This window comes from Dendropsophus ebraccatus, chromosome 6, assembly GCF_027789765.1.
Source record: "Dendropsophus ebraccatus isolate aDenEbr1 chromosome 6, aDenEbr1.pat, whole genome shotgun sequence".
NCBI classification, from domain to species: domain Eukaryota; kingdom Metazoa; phylum Chordata; class Amphibia; order Anura; family Hylidae; genus Dendropsophus; species Dendropsophus ebraccatus.
The window spans coordinates 11,682,651-11,692,473 of NC_091459.1; the positions used below are offsets into that span (position 1 = coordinate 11,682,651).

At 42.5% G+C, this 9,823-nt stretch overlaps 1 protein-coding gene across 2 annotated transcripts in view; it reads left to right on the plus strand.

Annotated features, from left to right (window-relative positions):
• Window positions 1-9,613, plus strand: part of GCLC (glutamate-cysteine ligase catalytic subunit) — a 37,137-nt gene extending 27,524 nt beyond the window's left edge. For both annotated transcript variants that reach the window (XM_069974506.1, XM_069974507.1), the window contains exons 8-16: window positions 759-875; window positions 976-1,114; window positions 1,319-1,431; window positions 2,379-2,471; window positions 3,444-3,548; window positions 5,129-5,210; window positions 6,198-6,301; window positions 6,384-6,504; window positions 7,812-9,613. In XM_069974506.1, coding sequence (XP_069830607.1) covers window positions 759-875; window positions 976-1,114; window positions 1,319-1,431; window positions 2,379-2,471; window positions 3,444-3,548; window positions 5,129-5,210; window positions 6,198-6,301; window positions 6,384-6,504; window positions 7,812-8,017 — 1,080 coding nt within the window. In that variant the 3' untranslated portion in view covers window positions 8,018-9,613. The remainder of the gene's footprint in view (window positions 1-758; window positions 876-975; window positions 1,115-1,318; window positions 1,432-2,378; window positions 2,472-3,443; window positions 3,549-5,128; window positions 5,211-6,197; window positions 6,302-6,383; window positions 6,505-7,811) is intronic.
• The last annotated feature ends 210 nt before the right edge of the window (window positions 9,614-9,823 follow it).

Consider the following 9,823-nt stretch of genomic DNA (forward strand, 5'->3'; position numbering starts at 1 on the left):
CACCATCCTTCTGTGTTCTTCGGCATCATGCACATTATAGCTAAGTGCTGCGGCTGCCAGACACAGAGGAGGATGCTGTGCCTGCCAGCTCCCCTTAGCCAGAGCGTTGCACGTCTTCCTTCTCCTGCTGGCCATGCGTGATGTCATATCATTGTGCGCCGCCTGCAGGAGAAGACGTGCGCTGCTCTGGCATAGACTGCAGGAGATGGCAGAGGACCCGGCCAGCGCTGGAGCGAGGAAAGGTGATTGAAATGTTTATTGCTTTTATTTGAATACCAAGGCATCACAGGAGGGGTTACTACAGCTATCAGGGCATCACAGAAGGGGTTACTACAACCATTAGGGCATCACAGGAGGGGGTTACTACAGCTATCAGGGCATCACAGGAGGGGGTTAACTACAGCCATCAGGGCACAACTTTGGGGGGGGGGGGGGGGGGGGGAGGGGTCGGGGGGTCACTTAAGCTACCAAAGGCACTATGGGGGTTAACTACAACTACCAGGGGCATCACTGGGGGGGTAAACTACAGCTAATTGGTCACCACTTTGCTTTGTCCCGGGGGCTGACAACCCACACTACGCCTCTACCACGCACAGTATAACATTAAGTGCGACGGCCATGTAGTGTATGGCCCTCGAATGATTTTTATAAATGCTCAAATGGCCCTCAAGCAAGAAAAAGGTTCCCACCCCTGAATTAGAATAAATAAGAGGTCTTGTTAGATCATGGTTTAAAAAGAGAAAATGTTTCTTTTGTAGATGGCTTTAAGTGCTGCTGCCCCGTTCTACAGAGGCTATGTGTCTGATATAGACTGCCGATGGGGAGTAATATCCGCCTCTGTAGATGACCGCACTAAAGAAGAAAGAGGCCTGGAGGTATGTGTAACATTAGTAGGATTTAGTTGCTTCCTTTCTGCTCCTTTTTATCTCTTTATGGCCAAAGGAAAGTTAATATATTGTGCTATATTCTCTGCAGCCCCTGAAGAACGAGAAATATCGAATCAATAAATCTCGGTACGATTCTATCGACAGTTATCTGTCCACATGTGGTGAAAAGTACAATGACATTGACTTGACTATAGATAAGGAAATCTACAGCCAGCTGACAAGCGAGGGTAAGAGTTTCAGATTTATCAATGCAAATTCCTGTAGGTATTGTTCATTTTAAGGATAAAGTATATCGGCTGCAGTTTGTATTGGATTTGGTGATGAAGATGTGGATGTGTTAGGAAATCCCTTTAATACTGCCACATTAGTCAAAGCAAATGTTACCTGTCAAGGATTTTGTTATAATCGTTTTGCTTTTTATTGTGAAACAGGAATTGACCATCTCTTGGCTCAACACATCGCACATCTTTTTATCCGAGATCCTTTGACCTTATTTGAGGAGAAAATACATCTGGATGATGCCAATGAATCGGACCATTTTGAGGTATAGTACTTGGTATTGTATAGTGAAGGGACAGAAATATGGCACTACCAGCAACCTCTATTGAATATCTTATTAATATAAACACGTTTCAGAGAGAAATGCGTGTAACCCAGATAATCCTAGATAGGGTAATTAGAGATGAGCGAACCGGGTTCGGGTTCTAGTCCATCCGAACCCGAACGATCGGCATTTGATTAGCTGGGGCTGCTGAACTTGGATAAAGCTCTAAGGTTGTCTGGAAAACATGGATACAGCCAATGACTATATCCATGTTTTCACAAAGCCTTAGGGCTTTATCCAACTTCAGCAGCCACCGCTGATCAAATGCCGAAAGTTCAGGTTCGGATGGACTTGAGCATGTTCGAGGTTCGCTCATCTCTAAGGGTAATACATTTTAGGTTAGGGTCACACTGATTTTACTGTCCATTTAACTTGTATGTTAAAAATAAAAAAAATAGTGCTGCTGTATGCCATACTGCAGAAAAAAAGAAGGCTCATGATCAGAACAAGCTGAGGCTCTCCAGAAGACTCAGCACTGGTTTAGACTATGTATATTACACTTTAGTTTCATCATAGTCTAAATCAGTGCTTCTCAAACTGTGAGGCGGGCCTCACCAGTGAGGCGCCCCCTAGTTTTTGGTGAGGCCCAGCTGGGGAGACAGTTTTCAGAAAAGTAACTATGATCTGTACAGTCCTTTTGCTGTTTGCAAAAATCTCCATTTTAGTAACATTATTCATTTATTTTGTACTTGCTTTATCATATAGAGCTTGGGAGATGGATGAAAGCTAGCCCTAGCATTATTTTCGGCTTTTAAATAGACTTTTGGTGAGGCCCAGGCATTGCCTTGGTCTGTTGGGTGAGGCTCCAGTAGAAAAAGTTTGAGAACTGGTCTAAATAATATTGAACTGAATTTTATTGCCTAACCCCTTTCTCTTTTGTTCCACAGAATATTCAGTCAACAAATTGGCAGACTATGAGGTTTAAGCCACCTCCACCGAACTCTGATATAGGGTGGAGAGTAGAGTTTCGTCCTATGGAGGTTAGTTGGTGTACTATAAGTAGCATTTATCCAGTTAACTTATCTTCTCTGCCCTGCTCCCTTTTTTTTTTAAACTTTTATCTGATATGTGTCATGTCTAAAGTATATGCTGCATGGGGCAGAGATTGGAATTGCCCACTGCTTTTTTCCTTAACCCTTTCACGAGGTCATTGATACCTCGATGCCCAGGTTGTTTTTGAACTTGAGCTTATGGGATCATAATGATCCTAGAAGTTTAAGTCCCTAGCTCTGCACCTGTTAGAAGCCTGTAACAGCAGTAGGGGAGAGAGGGAAGGGGGCAGAGCTCGCGGCAGTGTGCTGGCCTTCCCTTCCCCGCTGGCATCCCGAGCCAGGTTACCGGAAGCCTGAGGCTTCCGATGTCCATAGCTGCGATTGGGGCTCTGCGATCACATTGCAGTGCCCCTATTATCAGACAGAGAATTCTGCCTCTGTAGAGGGTTAATTCTCTATCTGAAGCCCATAGATTCTGCAAGTCGTACTGCAGCGTGGCTCTGGTGCTGACAGTTGCGGCGGGGCCCCAGCTATCACTGACAGCCGGACCCGCCAAGGATGACACAGACACAGCTTCTGTGCCTGTGTCATCCTACATTGTAAATTAATGTCTCTGCAGCTACGTTAATTTACAGTGCAGTGGCAGGTGAGGGTTAACTGCTAAGGTATTGTCTGTCTGCCTCTTTGCCTGCCTGTCTGCCTCTTTTATCATGTTCCCAATATGAATTTAGTAACCTGGACGCAGGTATTTGTGACCCCAATCTTTAAAGTGTTAAAAATTCTGTGTGAATTCATTGTTCCAAGTTAAAACTGCAGTATATAAAGTGTTTTTTGTAACTTTACTAGTGTAACATATATATATATATATATATATATATATATATATATATATATATATAACCCATATACATATACCCCCCAACATAGCTTATAATTAATTTTTTTTTTTTTTTTTTTTAGGTTCAGTTAACAGATTTTGAAAACTCTGCATATGTAGTGTTTGTGGTTCTTCTGACCCGAGTAATTCTCTCCTACAAGTTGGATTTTCTGATTCCTTTGTCAAAGGTATGTAATATGCGAGAACTCGTGGGTGAAATTCCTAAAAATGTTGTTGCAGTAGCTAAAATTATTTCTGTACATTTTGGAGGCTGAAGCATTTTATTTATTTATTTTCTGTGAACGGTATTTAATAATGTACGGTAAGTTGCCTTCTGAAGGAAATGGACATTTTGATCCTTCAGTGCTGTTTATACAGTCCATTGAATATTATATAATATATACACCATAAGCAGAGGTGTAACATTTATCTGGGGCTGGACATCACATTGTCCCCTCATGTTACCATATTCGGGATAGCAACTCCAGACTAATAAACACTTGCACTAACACAGAGAATTATAAATAATCAATCCAGTTTTTCCAATATTAGGTATAATATTATGTAACCATCCTTTAACAGTCAAACCTTTTGTCACTACAGTCGAAAGTAAAATGTAACACACAACTTAACATTCAACAGAGCATTTAGACCTTGGTAGCCTACATAGTAAATTATGTAAAAAGCCACCGTCAAGAGGCTAGCATGTTTTGAATGCTTTATTCTCATCTGTTATTTTTAAATATTTCCCAAAGCTCCCTATTACACAGAACAATAATCAGTCGATTATTGCTCCATGTAATAGAGACAAAGGGTCCATTTACACAGAAAGATTATCTGCCAAAGATTTGAAGCCAGATAATCTTTCTGTGTAAATGGACCCAAGATCAGCCAACGTCAACAATCATCAGCCGATTGTGTTTTTTGGTCCTCACCTAAAATCGTCTGCTTTGTGTGTATTATGTATACTATGTATTTATATATAAAAAAAAATTTATATTACCTCTCCACGCTCCCGATATTCTTCAGCCCTCTACTCGCTTCCCGGAGCAGCCGCTGTAGCTTCAGAGTGGTCTCTGAACTTACAGGCCGCATAGTTAATCACTGGTTGTGACGGTCCCGGCTATGATTGGCTGAGCGGCCTGTCAGTTCAAAGACCACTCTGAAGCTACAGCGGCTGCTCCGGGAAGCAAGTAGAGGGCTGAAGAACACCGGGAGCATGGAGAGGTAATATATACAGATTAGGGCAAGGGCTACACAAACATCGCTGACTATGTCCTCGCAGCCCTTTCTAAATGATTAGCCATGAGCCATGTAATAGGTTCAGTAAACAAACGACGATCTAGCAGATCAATGCTTGTTTACTCCATTGATCGGGCCATCTAATATGACCCTTAGGGTCCATTTACACAGAAAGATTATCTGACAATTACCTGCCAAAGATTTGAAGCCAAATCCAGAAACAGACTATAAACAGAGATCAGGTCATAGAGGAAAGCTTGAGATTTCTCCTCTTATTAAATCCATTCCTGGCTTTGGCTTTAAATCTTTAGCAGATAATCTTTCTGTGTAAATGGACCCTTAGTGACATAAGATGCAATTTTCTTTTTCTTGCATGGTATGTGCATGTTTTGGACTACCTTTGTACCTTATATAGGGTGCATTTGTTTTTGTTAGATTTATAACCATATTTATCCATTTTACATGTTGGTGATTCCAGTTTTTAGGCTGTTGAATATAATTTACTTTATTAAATCTATTTCTGCAGGTTGATGAAAACATGAAAGTGGCCCAAAAACGAGATGCTGTCCGGAATGGAATGTTTTACTTCAAAAAAGATATTTGTAAAGGTACTACTTTTGAGTTGTAGTTAGTCAAGTTTGCTAATGGTCCTATTTCACAGGTCGTCTAGAGGAGCAAACGAGCGCTCTCAGCGCTCGTTTGCTCCTCGTTCCCCGCTCGCTGCCACCGCTATTCAGCGGGGAAGGGTGCTGCCCGGGTGATCGCTGATCGTCCGGGCAGCCCATAGGATACAGCAGCGTCTGCTGCCGCTGCTCCTATTCAACGGAGCGACGGCAGCAGATCGTTCCTGTATCAGTCGCTTGTTTTTCAACATGTTGAAAAACAAGCGGCTGCAAAGATCAGCCGACATGAACGATGTCGGCTGATCGCTGCACTCAATTCTACGGGACGATTATCGTCTGTGGCGGCCGATATCGGCCGAATACGGACAATAATCGTTCCGTGGAATAGGGCCTTTAGTCTTTGAGTTGCAGGTGAGGTGAGATTGTATGAGATCTGCTGTCTGACATGCCTGTCCCCGGAAAGTGTCATCACCTTTTGATTTGTTTGTGCAATGGAGCAACTTTACTCTTCAAGAGTGGGTTCCAGTTAGATCTCCCTTCAAAGGAATAATTACAGTGGTTTTTATAAGTAATTGCTTTTATTATGTAAGCATTATCTTAGTTTACAATACTTTTATTTAACCAAGCTTATTGATTGGCAAACAGACCTGATAATCTGCATAATTCATCTGCACCTTTTTGCGTATGGGCAGCCAGGGGTTGAGGCATGCCTGATTTACTATAATTCACACCAGCTTAGAGTGGCAGCTGTACACCTCTCAATAAATCTGGCATTTGGGGGGGATTCATATAAGACTAGAATATAGATACACAACGATCTTTGCAAATTCCCCTCCGCCCTTTTGTTTTTGCCAATTTACAGATGGAGAACAGAACCCAACAGGAATTTCCCTTTAAAAACGTGCCACTTGTGCCCAGTTCCTATCCAGTTTGATTTTGCATTATTGAATTAGTTTTTTCTTCCCCTTAAAGCTGGTATTGCTGCTGTTGATGGCTGCTGTACAGCAGTTAATGGTACAGAAGCCGAATCTGAAGAGTACACTCTGATGAGCATCGATACAATCATCAATGGGAAGGTAGTGTGTTTTTATATGGTAAAATACAAAATCTGAATGGCTTTTTACACAGCACATTAATTCCATACATTGCACTTTACAGGATGGCGTCTTTCCAGGTTTACTCCCGATTCTCAATTCCTACCTTGAAAATATGGAAGTTGATGTAGACACTCGCTGCACTATCTTAAACTACCTTAAACTTATCAAGAAAAGGGCATCTGGTAAGATTCTTCCTATGTGTTAATGTTTTCTTGTACTGTAATGGTGTTTGCCATGAGTTACATAGTTGTTGTGTGCAGGAGCCCTTAGATGGCTCAGGTAATAATAGAAGTCCATAAGCAAGCTGAGTATTTGGTGCCAAATGATCCTGCCATTTGAAATTACAACCACTTTTCCCCCAAATAGTCGTCTTTATGGATTTCACATGACTCAATCTGACCCTGGTTTGGAACTAAACATATGGCTATGTGCATAAACCCATTGGGTCATACATGCCAATGTTTTAAAAACTTCTGCGATTAAGAAATCTGTTCCATTCATCTGCATAAAGTTGTTCTGGTGGCAAGAATATAGGTTTCTGAGATATATAGGACAGTCCCAGAAATGTTGTCTGCTAATCAGACCCTAAAGCTTTTAGCTACTTACCGATGTCAACTTCTATAAGGGATTTGCTGCATCAGATTATTTAGAGAGGATGTCCAGGAAAAATAAACATTTCCCCTATCCACAGGATAGAGGAAAAGTAAGAGATATTGTGTGTGTGTGTGGGGGTGGGGGGGGGGATGCCTGGCATCTGTACCCCCACCGAAATCCATATCTGGCTTCTGTGATATGAATGGAGCCGGCACTGTACATGGGAAACAATACACCTGTGGCTCTCTTCGTTCCTATGGAGCCACCAGAGAGAGTAGAGTAAGCACTCTTCTGGCTTAGGGTATGTGCTCACGACATAATCCAGGCGGATTCCACCGCTCACAGCCGAACGCATCTCCACCTGTGCCATAGACTCCATTCTATGCACAGGCGGATTATGACGTCCGCCCAAAGAATGAATCTGTTCATTCTTTGGACAGATGGCTGAGTCCGCCTTTGCATACAACGGAGTCTATGGCACAGGCGGAGATGTGAGCGGCGTGCACATACCCTAACTCGTCTTTTTCCAGCAACTCTATTCTTTTCTATGGAAAATGACTAAGCACTCTTCCAATTTGCTCAGCTCTCTCCGGCAGCTCCATAGGAATGAAAAGAGCCACAGGTCACGTGCTGTACCCACGGCTCTATTCATAACTAAGAAGGTTGGGGGTACGAAGGTCAGCCCCCCTGCGATCTTTTCGAAAGCCCCCCCCCCTCTGCTACTACATAAAGTGTTGGAAAAGTACTACAAGCTTTGTATTGAAATCATTAACCACCTTTAATAAAGACTTACCAGAATCCACTGCCAATGATTCATCATGCTGTCCAGCTCCTGTATTGGGACCTGTCAACCCTCCAAATCATGCATTTTCCTGTAAATGTTTGTTTTTTGTAGGAGAATTGATGACCGTTGCCCGATGGATGAGAGAGTTTGTGTCAAATCATCCGGACTACAAGCAAGACAGCGTGATCACTGACCAAATAAATTACGACCTGTTGGTGAAATGCAACCAAATCGCTAATGGACAGACGGGCTGTCCGGAGCTGCTAGGATTTTCAAGCAAGATAAAGCAAAGCGGGAAGAAAAATGTCTCTCTATGACGTGACAAACAACCCATAATTCCGCTGTCGGTTGAGCACTACTTTATTGGTATGGTGACCAAGAGATGCTTCACGGAAACACATGGGGCAATGTGATTTTATGCAGTGGTAGCTTCATGAATGAAAACTATTAACATTTATACAGTGTACATGTAAATAGCAAAATATTTTTATGACTAACAATGTATTTGGTTAACATTGTATCAAGTTACTGTGAAATCGACTTACAACTTTTATGTATACTCTGGGAATACCATTCTGTTCAGTAAGGTACCACTAGTTGTATGTTTTGTTTTTTTTTATGTAAGAAATGTAAACTATAGTATCTCAGCACAGAGTCTTTACACGCACAAAAGCTAGGCAAGTAACACAACTACGCCAGACCATGAAGCTGGCAGATAACTAGGATTCCCAACACACAGAAGCAGTCAGCTGAAAAGCCTCTGTGCTGAAGCAAGCACATTTTGCCCAGTGTACTGGAGTCGCCTGGGGGAGACCTGCATTCCAGGATTTGTGAAGGCTTTTTATTTCCACACTAAAGATTAGCTAGTTTCACACCCGGCCCATTTTAGGACAAAGGCTGCTTACCCCCCCAACACAACTTTAAATTAAGTCAAGATTCCAGCTTGGATCAGGTAACTCAGGGGTAGGGAAACTTGGCTCTCCAGCTGTTGCAAAACTACAGCTACCATCAACCTGGACAGCCGAAGCTAAGGGTACTATTACACGGAACGATAATCGGCCGAATTGGCCCGATTCGGCCGATTATCGTTCCGTGTACTAAAGACAACGATCAGCCGATGATCGTTGTTATCGGCTGATCGTTGATATAAGTTCAGACCTATAATCGTCGGGCGCCGACCGTTCACCGCTATGTGTAATAGCGGTGCACGTCCGACGCTGACGATTAGCAAAGAAGAATACATACCTAATCTATGGTCCAGGGTTCCTCTTCCTCAGAGCTTCTTACTGGGTCCCGTGTGCTCCGGCTTCTCAGCGGCCTGTGTCAGCTGACAGGCCCCTCGGCCAATCACAGGCCGCAACCGCTAGTGATTGGTCGAGCGGCCTGTCAGCAGAGACAAGCCGCTGTGAAGCTGAAGTGCGTGTACCCGGGGAGAAGTTAAGAAGAGGAACCCTGGACCATGCATTAGGTATGTATACAGGCTGCAAGGACATCGGTAACTATTAGTTGTAGTTTTGCAGGATTTACAGTACTGACCAGGGCATGTCCAACAGAAACAATCCTACCGGCCTTCAAATCTTGTGTTATGGTTAGCCTGGTTTTATGTAATGGTTTGTAATATGTATCTATTGCTTGTAATACTGCTCTTGTCTGTTGTAAAAGAATTATAACCAACTGTATATACGTGAATGGATCATATGTGAATGTTTTTGCAAGTCTAAGCTTATTTTAAGAAGTGAATATGAAATGGGTTGCATATAAATTTCTGATATAATGATAACCCTTTTATTCCTGCAGCTGAACCCATGACCATTGCCTGCTATAGGTGTGCTTTAAAGTTTTGAGAAGACCTGTTCTGTGTTCTACAGCACTATTTTAATCCTGATGTATATTGATAAATTACATAGCTGGTACCTACTGCATTTTGTTTTCTTTGGTGGTGGTGGGTGGGGGGTAGTATAAGAAAGGCAAATATGACTTTTGTGTCATCCCAGCCACATCCATTTTTGGGAACTGCTGTTCAAATCGGACGTGATATTGCAGGAAAGGGTTAAAAAGATGAAGCAATGCATCTGTAACAGAAATAGAGATAATTTGGCCCAGATTGAATTTTTTTTTTAATA